Genomic DNA, 14,331 nt, shown 5'->3' on the forward strand with positions numbered 1-14,331 from the left:
TGACTACTACTTATCAGTCTTTCAGGAAGAGGAAGACATACATCGTGTAGTGAGGATGCGTGTAGTAATGTTGCACACGCACGCACACGAGACCGCTGTGATCACTTGCTTCAGTGGGTGTGCACGCGCAACCCAGTTACGAGCCAAGGAAAGAGAACTCATTGTGATTCCCATTCACTTCCTATGCATCCTTTCCACACATCAGCTTTTCCCCCCCCCCACACAGCATTTGGGATTTGCCCTGTATCCACAACACATCGACTGGCCGAGCTTCACCTGAGTTTTCTCCTCCGTGTGAACTCTCCATGCAAGGAACCCCTCGGCAGACTTAAAAAAAAAAAGATATTTAGTGGAAACATCGCTCAACCTGTTGCGCTTGTGGAACGGAGTTATTGGAGATGAAGACACATTTGAACTTTTTCTATCGGACTTGGATTGGAATTGCTTACGCATCAGGTGAGGAGACTTTTAGAACACGCCTGAAAGTTTCGTCAAAGTTTGATGTCACAAACGGAACGGTTGGTGTTTAAGCCTATTTAGCAGACGTACTGCCAAACTTATATTGTTTCCTGTTGATTTACCGGTATTTGTTGATTAGGTTGATAGCTAGACTTCATTTGTCAGCATTTAACTTAACAATGGCTTTTATGATGTTTGTAGTTTAGATAGCTATTACATTTTTCATACAAGTTGGTGATGCAGATTGGGGCTTAGGTGCTTTCAGGATACTTGAATTTTCCATGGTTATATGTACATGTCAAACGAATAATGTTCCCGATTTAGTCGTTAAATTCCAATTTACAGATCCAGATAAAGGTTCTGATACCAGATTCCTGTTTCTCTTTTTTTTTTTTTTTTGCATATTTCAACATTTTACCTAATCTGTTATTGAAAAATGCACAGCCATGTGCTTCTAAAAAGGCTTTTTTGGAAAACTAGAAGATACAGAAGATAACTAGAGTGAGATAGAGAGATAGACAGAAAGCCAGACTGCATTATTTAGTAGTCGTTTTACAATGACTAGATATTCATGCCGGTTGACCTCACAACTTTGTCCAATACCCGCAACTTCCTCGATCATTTTGACTAATCGTCGTCATTTTCGCCAATCCAAATTGTCCCCAAGCAGCACTCAAACTCACACATCAATCGTCTAACCAATCAAATGTGTCCCTGCATCGTCCACCCACGTCCTCACTTCCTTACATTGACAGAAGTTGACGTGTGATGATAATCTCTCGTTGTCAGCGCTGTAGAGGGCGCTCAACCTTTCCCCAACGTTCTCAACGAAAGAAGTGATAAACTACGTGTGATGTGTTGGGACATTGGGCGATACCTCCTCTGTCCCGGGGTGGGGCGGTCCTGTGCCTTATGGGGGGCTGGCGCTCCCGGTCGTGGGCGGGCTTCTGTCCTGTTGGCAGGGGAGGCTCTGGGCGCGCTGGTGTGTGGCCCCTGGTGCCCATCTGCCCTTGTAGGGTGTGGTCTCTCGCTAATCTCGGGGGCTGGTTGTCCTCTGGCCTGCTGGCACCCTGTTTCTGGTCAGGGCTGCCCCTCTGCGGCCCCTTGTTGGTCTCTTTGGGGTCAGGGGTTGGCTGGGCTGGGTCTTGCGGTTGGTTCTCTGGTGATGGGGGCCCACCCTGGCTGTGTGGGGCAGGTCATGCTGGCAGGAGGCAGTCCCTCACCTTTCATACATTCTCAGCGACAATTACACGTACACACACGCAAGCACATTTATGCACGTACAGTATGTATACATGCAGACATGCACACCTACAGAGATACCTTAACACGCATACATATGCACACTCACGGTACATAAATACTTCCACGCATAACTCACTGATTTATCCACGTCCACATGTTATTGTTGTTGCAATTGTTGTTGTTGCTGGTGTTGCTGTCTCTCTCTGCATTGTCCCCCCCTCTTGTCTCCACACTCCACCCTGTCTTCTTTTCCCTTCTTCTCTGTCCCGTCCTGCTCTGGTCCGGCCGCTCCAAATTAGCATAACAATAAACATCAAATAAAGTCAAAGAAAATCTATGGAACAGGAGATTTTTTACACTTTTCCCTGCCAGAGAAAATCTGTTTAAGCGTGTAAGGGCATCTCGATCAACAATACTATCTGCCCCAATGGCTGGACAAGACAAAAAAAAGCGTTAAGATCCTAAAAATACCATCCATTCATCCATCTGCTATGTCACGTCTCCTCATTAGGGTCCCGGAGGCTTGCTGGAGCCTATCCCAGCTGACTTCGGGTGACAGGTCACCATCAATCGCAGAGCACATGTAGACAAACAACCATTCACACTCACTTTCATGCCTATGGACAATTTAGAGTCTCCGATTAACCTAACATGCATGTTTTTGGAATGCGGGAGGAAACCGGAGTACCCGGAGAAAACCCACGCACGGGGACAACATGCAAACTCCACTCGGGGGGAATCGAACCCAGGTCTTCCCGATCTCCAGACTGTGACTGTGTGCTAACCACTAGACCACCATGCGGCCCGCCTAAAAATGCACTTTATAAATAAATAACGTATTGAAAATGACATTACGAGGAATGCATATACCGTATCTCACGACTCAACCATTTTTATTACAGTACATCTTTTTAAGGGAGAATACTAATACGAGAAATGAAGCTTGAATATACTTTCGAGTAGTCACTGTGCAGCCGGTATAGAAAGTGTTATTTCAGTAATGTCCCTTGAAAGCATTTTCATTGTTTAGTTGTCTTCAGCATAATTTATTCTTACCTGTGAATGTTTCTCCTTACACTCCTGATCAAAATTTTAAGACCAGTTGAAAAAGTGCAAGAATTTACACTGTTGGACCTTAAGGAGGTTCTATGTAGAAATTCAAAATGTAAAAAGAAGAAATGTTTAGTGAAAAAAAAAGTGAACTAGGCTGTTCATCAAATGATCAATACAATACAACAATAGCTAAATATAGAGCCACGACAGTCCTTATTAGCTAAGGGAGAACCCGCCCATTGTGTTCTGCGTCCTGATTGGCTGTAGACCATTGTCAATCAATCTCCTTGATGCCGTTTCCTTTTGTGAGCAAACTAGTTAACTGTGTGAGCTGATTGCTAACCGCCAATTAACAAGAGAAGAAGGAGAAGAAGCTAACTGGCTAAATGAATCTTCTGTTCAAGGATTAGAACAAGGAGGAGGAAAATACGATGGCAGGAGCAATATGTTTTAACAAGGATACAAAAACGCTATAGCCGAACGGTGCCAGAGGAGTGAATACGCATGAGTCACTTTATAATTTCTTGTGTCCAACCTAGTAGATTGATCATTCAAATTCAAATGAAATTTCAACTTAGAGTGTTTAAACAAGAAAGAAACGTAATGCCTGTCTGAGAAAAGTGTATGGTGAGGGGTTTTACAGCCTTAAAACATATACAATCATTGTAAACAAATAAAGTTGGCTACTTCGCAGATTTCACTTATTGCGGGCTATTTTGGCAACCTATCCCCCACAATAAACGAGGGAACACTGTAAATCACATGTTGTTAGATTTGTTGAAATCTTTTTGGGGAAAGGTTACAAAGAACACACTGATCAAACATTGATAGCAAATTCGTTAAACCACAAGCTGATGCAATGTTATTGAAGAAAACAAGCCTCCAAACTTTGTAACTTTTGCCGCAACTTTGTGAAAAAGCTGGTCACCGCAATCACAAAAAAAGCTGGCGAAATCCTGATAAATGTGCTTTTTCTAAAGTAATGAGCTGTCCCTTCGTGTCCAAGCATGCAAAGAGGCATGCTGTTGTCATGTTTGTCAGCCATGCATACTGTAGGATGTTAATGATGTGAACTGACTTTACAACAGAGCACAGCACAGCACATCCAGTGCATATGGGTCGTACTAAGGATGCAATGTGGGAGGGCAGCTGACTGATATAGATTGGACTGACATGTGGAGGAGGCACTCGGGGTCGAATGTGTCTCAGAGAAGGGTTGTCACCTACTCATTTTGTTATTGTACTGTATGTGATTTGGCTGTGAACTGAATCTCAAAAGTAAGTGGCAGAAAGCCCACTTGTGCCCTGTCACTGACTGTGTGTGATGTGGGAGTGCAGCGGAGAGTGTTCCCAATCTTGCTTAGAGGGACTTAATGTGTATGTTGAAGTTGGTCATCACTCAATTGTTCACGAGGAAAAGAAGACAGTTTTACCAGAGGATTTGCCAAATCATAATCCCGAGACGTACTTACTTGAAAAAAAGAGACATAGACATAGCCTACTCTCAGTGATGACATCTTGCAAAAAAGCACAAAATACTTAGCAGTACAAAATGGGAAAACCTTTGTACAATTTGGAATATGACCAAAATCCTGCCTTAGAGACTGCACAAAACTTTGGTGTGCCATCACCAAACAAAACAGAGGTGTAATGACACACTAGGGAGATCCATGCCCTTTAATCTGTTGTTTCTTACTTCAATAACACCTGTGCCCACTCCCACAATGTGGCCTTTGGAAAGTTAAATAAGCAGGCCTGTATTTTTCAGCCTGCAATGCCCCATGCCAAAAAATGTGAACCAATCATCTAAATGTCATATCAGAGATGAGTCATGGCGGTGAGACTGATGGACATCATTGCATGGTTACACCTTACTGCGTGAATGTAGGAAGTCAAGCATAAACGACTTGATAGCATTGCTATTTCTCCATCACTTGTGCAAAGAACTGAGTGTACAGCGTGTTTGTGGCTTTGTACTTTCCAGTACAAAATGTACAAATACGTTGTATTCTGTGGAGTTACATTATATGAACATACTGTATCACATTTGTTTGTCTGTCCATTCACATACACGCATAAAAACTGTCTGAGAGGACAAAAGATGACAGATGTTGGGTACCTAATAGGCCATGATCATATACTGATCATTAGGGGGCATCTTTGCATGGCATCCGGGGATTGTTATGTCATGCTGTCATGTGTAGACGAGCAGTGTAGTCCACTGCAATTGTATTGTCATTACATTCTAAACATTATTGGTGGTAGTATTCGAACAGGGGCGTCTAAACTTTTTCCATCAAGGGCCACATATGGAAAATGAACGGATGGAGGGGCCACTTTGATATTTAACATTTCGTAAACCAACCCATGTAGATGTGCTAAAAGGTTATACGTACTGAAAGGGAAAACAGCCTGCACGTCAGCTTTGTGATATCGGTGAAAACGTGTATTATTAACAGGGACCTTTTCTCCTTAAATGACACTTTATTACTCGTTTTTCCATTTCGGTTGTTGTTTTTTTCCAAATATTTCAGCATTTACATTTCCTTTTTCATGTCATGTTATGACTTTATTTCCATAATATTTTCACTATTCCTGTTATTAAAATTTTTCGCAAACTATTTTTCTTAATATTGTAACTTTGTTCTTTGTTTTGTTAGTTTCTCATAATGCATAATAATTTCTATTTATTCTTATTCTTAAATATTTAAACTTTAATTTTAAATTTTAAAAATTATTTTTTTTCATATTATTTAGTTTTGTAAAATTAGAACTTTTTTTCTTGTAATATTGTGACTTTTTGTCCTAATATTTAAACTTTATTTTTGTAAAAAAATATATATTTTTTTTGCCGTTTCTTTTTTCATTTTCTTGTTTAATTATATTTTTAGAAGGTGCCAAGGGACAATTAAAAAAAACGTCCACGGGCCGCACATCCGTGTAGTAAGAAGTAGAAGTGTGTGGGTTAAGCATGTTCTGGATGCATTTACTATATGTACTATGCACTACACTATATGTACAGTAAATATGACTGCTGGGCGTCCCCTAACCCTCTTAACACTTCCCTGTTCTTTCAAGCAAAGACTTGCAAGACATGAAAGAACAGCTGATGTGTGAGTGTGATGCAAGCATGATATCCCCGCTGGCTTTTGCTTTATGAACAGTGAGAGCAAGTACGATCTGGAATTAACGACTGATTCATCTCATGTCAGCCTCCTTGTTTGCATTGGAGTGTAATTAGCTATTGAAAAACGTGCTGATTAAAGATTAAAATGACATGCAAGAGAGCAGAATGATCTTTGGCTTTAGTGTTGCTTTAAGATGTTTTCTGTACCTTTTCCTTCACTTGATCAGCTCATATACTGAAATCTGACTCTGACGTCTTGGTATTATTGTATGGTTGACTTGTTTGAGCCAACAACAGCCAACTATTCCCTGCACTGATATCGTGATTCAACCTCAGGACTCCAAGAGGCCATCCCAGAGGCCACATCTTTGGAATATTGTGTTATATCGGCCGCAGAGCAACACGTATACGAGAGGAATTCTGCTGTTCCATGTGGGAAGCTCTGTGAAGTATAAATAAATGAAGACTGGTGCTTCATTCATCACTAGTGTGGAGCAGCGGGGCCTCATTGGGCATACAGATGTCTGGTCACTCACTTTCATGTCAGGTTAGCGCAGCAACAGCCCAAACATGACCACAGCTGAGAGATAAGCTCTTTCAACTGCAGGAATTTGCAGAAAAGGCCAACAATGTGTCCTCATTGGTGGAAGATAGGTAATGGAAGCCATCTGTGTGCTTTCATTTTTCTGACTTCTCCATGTTTTTGTTCGCATATATGTCCCAATTAACCAACCACCACCATTCTACCTGTATATAATTTCTTCCATTTATGCAACCAGGCTTCTTCTTTCTTCCTTACATCAACACACTGTACCTTTTTCCTTTCCTCTATCCATCTATTCTCATTCAGACGCCCATCCTTCGCCCCATTAATCCAGTATTTCTGCAGCCGTCCATCCATTCAACCAGGCCCACTTACAATCCATCCAGCCAGCCTCCCTGCCTTTCTTTGTTCCAACCAGCTCTCCAATTCGTTAGTTCTTTTCTGCTTTCATTATTCAGTTCGGCCCCCTTTCATCAGTTTCAGTTTTAATAAAATAATCAGCGCTCAGGGGACATTTTTTTTGTTGATTTTCTATTTCAAATACATTCAATCTTTCCATCCAATTTGCACATGTTGATGTTTTTACAGGCAGCAACTTCAAGAGCTTAATTTCACTAAAAGGTATTCACAGAGAATGAACTTACAAGCAAGTTACTTTGCCCCCAGTTTTTGGAATATCTCCAGTTTCTTGAAAAATCAGTCATCTTGTGTCAGTGAAGTCTTCCACAAACAGCCAGGGAAGATAGTAGAGTCAAACTATGACGGGTGTTGAGGAACACTGTGGTTGGTCTGCTGCCTTTGCTGCGAGATCATTTCACAATGATGTTCTGATGGAAACTGGATCACGGGATGCGTGTGACTGTTACATGAATATTGCAATGCTCCAAAGTGCAATGTTGCTTAGCAACAAGCATCATTAAAATACTCAGAAGCTTAACGAGAGCCACGGTTGCAATTTTGTTTCAATTGCTTTCTAGTACCAGACAGCTTGGCTGAGCAGGCACAATTGACCTGTAATACCTCTTGTCTTGTGAATGACCAGCTTCTCTCCCGTTAGGCTTTCAGCAGCAAACTGTTGACACCGCATACTTTACTTTGCACCCCATCTTAACCTGTTGCAGTGATTCAGCTTGCAGCAGCGCGAATCAGGTAACAAGCACACTTAAAAGTCTGACCTTTGGGCTGTTGGCTCACTTTTGACAGTTTTAGGCCTTTCTGAAACATCACAGGAGCCCTCATCTTTAGTACTTTTTGTATTCAAAGTGAAATTTTAACTACCTCATCAATGAAGTGTCATCGCGCGCACACTGGAGGAGTCCTCAGCGGGGGTGGGCAGCGCTAAAAATGATGGCATGCAAAAAATGGATCACGGAGGAAGAGAGGAAGAGAGGCAGGTACAGGAAGATTTAGTCAGGGACAGAGGATTTAAACATAGGAAGCTGGCCCAGATGGCTTGTCGCTGCATCCTTAATTTGGCACTCCCCTGGCAGGATGTTGGAAAGACCAAACTGCCCCAATAGTGGACGGGGACCGGGGATGCAGTGGATGTCATCCCCCCTCACAGGAACAATGAAATCAAAGCCTCGCTGCCAGTCAGGCCGTCGCCTGGCTCAGTTTGGCCTTGTGTCCAGATGACAAGAGGAAGTGGACTCTTTCTTTCAGAGCACAGAGAGTATGTTATAGCCCATGGACTGCAGACTCCACATCCACATAGCAGGTCTGCTCCGTGGCCTACATGGCCTCCTGTCTGTCACCGGACATGAAAAGTGCCCCAATTTTGGCTCTTTGCCAGATCCTGTGTCACTCACGAGAACGTGTAACAGCCCTGTCACCCTTGTACTGCTTTCTGGGAAAGCTGTTCAATTCCAGTCAGTGTGTTTGCTGCATAAGCCAAAATGACATTTTGGATAGCAACACGCTAAACCAGGGGTGTCCAGACTTTTGTCCTTGGATCTTTTTTCCCCACTTTTGCTGTTGTTTCTTTTTTTTTTTTTTTTAATCATTTCTTTTAAAATAATCTTTGTAAATCTTCTTCAGATAATATTATGACTTTATTTCATAATATTTTGCCTTTATTCCCATAATATAACTTTTCCACAACCTAATTTTTCGAAAATTACAACTTTTTTTTGTTTGTTTCTCATAATATTAGGACTTAAATCAAACAACTATATAAATAATTTATAGTTTAGTTATAGTTTGACTTTATTCTCCTAAAATTACAACTGTTTTTTCCATTTCTGCTGTGTAATTATGACTATTCCCGCAATATATTGACTTCATTCTCGTATATATTTATTCTCGGCCACCGGTCCGCACTTTGAACACCCCTGTACTAAACCATCAATAACACATGTGTGAAAAATGTCTTAATTACTCCCACGATGCATCCTTTAAGTTTGTTTTTTTATTTGTGGTCGTTTTTTCCTGTTCCTGCCGTGTGACAGCCTAGGGATCAAACTACAGAGGAGCGAGAAAACACAAGTGGCAACATCTCCTTCACCGTCCATGGAAAAGGGAAGTGGGAGACGGGTGACTATGATAAAGAAAACAGGAAATTTGCTCGCTACGAAAAACACGGCACTGCTTTTCACACAAGCTTTACTTTAATGTGCCTTCCGCCGTTCCCATGAAGAGCACCTTTGATGACGCTCGCTTCGTATTCGTCTGCCTGTCAAAAGGAGCTTTACATTTTTAACTGGCTTATAGTATAGAGTTCTTTGTGACAGCTTTTCCCCTCTGTATGTGTGTGCATGTGTGATTTATCTATCGCCAGCAGGTGCCCCCTATAGGTTTGATGACCGTGGTCAATGCTCCTTGACTATAACCTAACCGTAAGCATGAAGCAGGAAGAAAGCTCAGCAAAATAAAATGCTTATTCTATCTGCAACCTTCACATTTCAGCATCAATTGTATTGTAGTCAAAAGACAATACCTTAGAAATTAAACTTAAAGGTTGTCAGTGTCCATCCATCCATCTTCTATGCCGCTTATCCTAATTAGGGTCGCTGGGGTATGCTGGAGCCTATCCCAGCTGACTTCAGGCGAGAGGCGGGGTACACCCTGGACGGGTCGCCAGCCAATCGCAGGGCGCATATAGACAAACAACCGTTCACACTCATATTCATACCTGTAGACAATATAGAGTGAGTAGTCAGTGTACAAATTGGAAAGCAGTAAAGATTGACCGTCCTCTGTGAATTTTTAGTGTGAAGACCTTTGTTATGTAGTCCTGCACAGAGCTGCACAGGTCGTTACTGAACTCCTCTTCCACTCCTCCATGACGACATCACAGAGTTGTTCCTTCACCTTCCTTCTGCTTGAGGGTAGCCCACAGGTGGCCAGTTGGGTTCTGGTCCAGAGATATACTTGTCCACTCCATCACCCTAAGCTTCATCAGCAAGGCACTGTGTGTTTGAGCTCATTATCACTTTCCCAAGGGATGGGGATCATTCTCTGCTTTGGGATGTCACAGTATATGTAGGAATGAACCACAGCTCCCCAGTGATGGCAGCACTCATGTACTGTAACCTCAGACCATGATGCTACCACCACCATGCTTGACTGTAGACATGACACAATTATCTTGGTTCTCACCTGTGTTGCCAGCTGGCTGTCATGTTCAGTGGACAGTAAAGCAAGTGGGACTTTAAAACGATGACCTGATGTTAACGGCTGGAATGACTAGTGGGGAGGATGTGTGCTGTCCTAAATGATAGTGATGGCTTTCCTCTTAATTTAATATATTTTAAACATGCATACAAGTTACATTGGAATACATCACATGGAACAATTCACAGTTCCACATGTCCAAAAAACAGTAGGAAGAAGCAAAGTTTATTTAATCCTAACCCCCATCCGTTTCATATCGATTGCAAAACATTTGTTAATCTCCTGTATTTCAAATGTACTTTTTTTGTACTCTTTGCCACTTTCAAATACATAGGAAAATGATCATGTAGCATCAGAATGTGATAAAATAGGAGACAAGGTTGTAGTCACCTTAAATAAATTATATAAGTCTTGATAAATACTAATAAATATATAATATTTAGGGCTGCCAAATGATTAATAATTTTAATCAGATTAACCATAGTTTTTTAATTAATTAATTTTTTAATTAATTTTGTTGCGCTGCTCGCTATGTTGACCTGAGCTTCCTCAGCAGATGGAAACGCTGCTGAGCTTTCAAGAATATGGAGTCAGCCTGTGTCTTAAAAGACAAAACAGGTGTCAATATTTGTTCCCAAATATTTAAAAGTCTGCACCTGATCCACCAGCTGACCATTGATGCTGAGGGGCTGAAAAAGTGGAGACTGCTGTGGAACCACCATTCCTGGAGCCCCACAGCATATCTCCTTGGTTTTGGTGACATTTAGCACTCGAGAGTTTTCCTTAAAAGTGCTCATGAGGTTGCCTGACTGACTGCCTGATAGTAGTCAAACAGTGATTTACAATCAGTGACATGGGCCACCAGAGCCATACCGTGTGCATTCCTTCTCTGACTCTTCTCTCTTTGATGACATTATGCCCACGTTGAGTTTGAGCGGTGCATAACCTCCAGTTAATTCATGCGAGCACGCTGCCTGGTACCGACACATCAAACAGCGATGTAATGATTTCTGTGGAAAACAAACTCCAGGCTCAAAGCAATGTTGAGTTTGTATTCATTTTGTGCTTTTAATTCAATGTAGTTGGAAGATACATTTCTGATTTGAAATGAAATGTGCAGGTTTGTTCTCCTTTCATGTTAACCTTCGATCCTCGCCCTCAGTCACTGGGCAAGACGCTTGACCCACTTGCCTCCAGTGTTTCCCACGCTGGTGTATGAATGCGAATGAATGTTTGGTGGTGGTTGGAGATCCCGTAGACGCAAAATGGCAGCCACGTTGTCGTGCTTTAGTTTGTGTGACAGTTTGGTTTATTTTCCCTTTTATGCCATAGTTTCTTTTTCCATGCCTTTATTTTATATTACTTCTGTTTTTGCTCCGTCCTGTTTTACCTTTCCGTTCTCACGCACCTGCCGTTAATTTATGTTTTGGATTATTTCGTTCAGCCTGTAGCGTGAGTCTGTGTCGGAGCATTGTGCATGTGATTTTTTTGGTGCATGTTTGCAAGTTACTGCTCCCTTGTTTTTGCCCTGTAATCCTTATTATTAAATGACTTTTACCTGCAATCGGGTTCCAACTCTGCATCTTTAGGTCGTCGCCTACACAACACCATTCCGCAGTGTGACGCACATTTCCGTCAGACTACCCCAGGGCAGCTGTGGCTCCAGATGTAGTTAACCACCACCGCTAGCTATATAAAATCAAATCCATTATTATTATTATTATTATTATTATTATTATTATTATTATTAGAAGCTTTCACATCACCAGTGCTCATCTTAAAGCGCTCGGTTACATTGTGCTTGTCTTTGTTTTATACACAACATTACCCTGCCCACAATCTTAAACCGGCTGCTTCAAATGGTGGGAAATGGGAGCAAAAAGAAAGTGTTGTGATGAGTACACACGGAATTGTTCATTTTCATAAGCCTCTTATTATCTGACATAAACCTCTGCTTGTGTGCTGTTGTTTTTAAAAATTCATAGACTTTCTCTTGCATCATAGGGAAGAGCTACATAATCGGGGCAATTTTTAGGATTCATCTTTCTTTGAGGACGAGCGTGTTTACTTGGATCATTTTTGGTCTTAGAGTGAGACAGGACGTTTTTAAAGGCAAAAAATAGAGGGGAACCGCACCACAGCGGGGTACACATTACAAGCAGATGCTATGCAAAGACCATTAAGCCACCATGAATGATTTTTGCAGTTTTAAAGCAGGATCTGAGCTTCAGGCAATAATCCACAACGTGTGCATCAGCATATTATTCCAGGCAGTTGTAAATATCCAAAACTAATTAGTTTTTGTTTTATTAATAGAAAATAAAAAAATATATATATAGAAAATAAAGCTTTACATTTTTAATCAAGACCTCGGGCTTTGTGTGCTATAGAAAAATGGGATGAAAACAAACATGCCCTTTAAAAATGTATTTACTTAATTACCTGACTGTCTTTCTTAGCAATCTAAAGAAGTCCGTGGGATAGGATAGAGGTAGGTTTTCATGATATTTGTGGGGTTTTTTTCTTTGTTGAATTCACTGGTAAGTGACATTTCCTGTTGCTGTGATGTCATCATATCTGCTTTGCTGATGTGTCATCAGCTGTGCATCTTCCACGTACTAAACTGAACTGAACTGCCTTATGTATGTGTGCCTAGTAGTGTGGCATGATTATTTGTTTAAGTGGTCAACACACCGAGTGACGAACTGACTGACGTAAAAAAAACATTGTCAAACATTACATACTGCTTAGCGCACTGTTCCCTCCCCTAGATTTCAATAAAGACACACTTGTACCTTGGTTTTCGTAAGCCCCAGTTTTCATAGGATTCGGTATTTGATGAAAATCATCGGCAAAAATATGTCTCGGTTTTCGTACACTGTCCGAACGTCCAAACATTGTGCCAAAAAATCTAGTCCGTTTGCCCGCATATCATCCAAACTTTTTCCACTGAGGGCCACTTTGATATTTTGTAACGCAACACATGTATACTGTATATGCTAACAAGTTACATATATTTGAAGAAAAAACTGCATCTCAGCTTTGCGATATAGGTGAAACAGAGTATTGTTCATATGAACTTCGTTCTTTCGCAACTTTGTTCCTAAATAATCTGTTCCTAAATAATGTTCAGACAATAACAAAAGTGACACTGATTCAAAATCAGAAATTTCTGGCATCCTGGGAGCTGGGATCTTCCATATCGTCCAGCAAAATTTGTTATGTGACAGTCCTACCCCTGTCCCCAAACAAAGAATCCCATGTGTTGGTGACTCAGTCTTGTCATGTTATTAATAAACTGTGCGAGTCCAACTGTGTCGGTAACATGTCTTTATTACAAAACGTGCCTATCATAACAAAACACAAAGGTGCAAGACTGTGTGGCTCTCCCCTGCGCTCCTCTCTCACAGCTCATTGCCGTCTATCGCCAAGAAGAGTCCTCAAAAATGGTCCAAGTGATGTTAAATGTTCATTTATCAATTTAATGTGTCATTTATATGTATTTTACATTGTTTTATGCATGTAAAACTTTAATTATCATCCATAAAATGTGTTTTGAAAGGATTTATTGGATTAACAATATTTGTTATGGGAAAAATGTCTTCGTTTTTTGTACAATTCTGTTCTTGACGGTTCCTTTAGAACAGATTTATAACAAAAAAACGAGGTACCACCGTATAGCCATTCGTTACATAAACACATATTTAAGGTGTATCCACAAACAATCAAAGCCTGATTCAAACCTTAGGATATGTGATACCATGTGTTTTTTTCTCCACTGCCATGACGCGTATCTGACCTGAGCCAAGAAACGGCAGGGGGAAGAAAAAAAAATCTGATTCTGTCGCTTAAACCGTGTAGTCCTAATTCAGCCTTGCCTCTCTTTTACTTCAGCCTGAAAAGTTTTTTAGGCCACTCACATTTTTTTATTTGCTTGGCCGAGCCGATGAAGGCTACACGCATACAACTCCCACAGTGAGAATGGCTTTTCACAACAGCACAGATGCTACACATCTCAGCAGCAACGCCTGGATTTTGTTAGGAAACACTCATTGTTTTTTTTTTTTGTTTTGTTTTTTTTCACAGCAGTGAGCAGAGTATTAAATATTATGAAGGATTGCAAACTTATCTTTGCAGCTGCTGTTGGCAATCATTGGAAACAGTAGGTTCATTATTTTTTGGGCCCTTGTCCCACCTTCACATTTCACATAATGTGATTGTCAGCACGCCAGCCATCATTCAGCTTTTAGGCCTCATAATCCTCCTGAAATGTGATTTAGTGTGTGTCATT

At 41.1% G+C, this 14,331-nt stretch overlaps 1 protein-coding gene across 3 annotated transcripts in view; it reads left to right on the forward strand.

The window, feature by feature from the left end:
* Positions 1-253: 253 nt before the first annotated feature.
* flt4 (fms related receptor tyrosine kinase 4) overlaps positions 254-14,331 on the forward strand; it is a 70,229-nt gene continuing 56,151 nt past the window's right edge. For 2 of the 3 annotated variants that reach the window (XM_054791951.1, XM_054791953.1), the window contains exon 1: positions 254-456. In XM_054791951.1, the coding sequence (XP_054647926.1) occupies positions 399-456 (58 nt within the window). In that variant the 5' untranslated portion in view covers positions 254-398. The remainder of the gene's footprint in view (positions 457-14,331) is intronic. The other variant, XM_054791954.1, reaches the window with a different exon arrangement.

Source organism: Dunckerocampus dactyliophorus, chromosome 11 (assembly GCF_027744805.1).
Source record: "Dunckerocampus dactyliophorus isolate RoL2022-P2 chromosome 11, RoL_Ddac_1.1, whole genome shotgun sequence".
Classification (NCBI taxonomy): Eukaryota; Metazoa; Chordata; class Actinopteri; order Syngnathiformes; family Syngnathidae; genus Dunckerocampus; species Dunckerocampus dactyliophorus.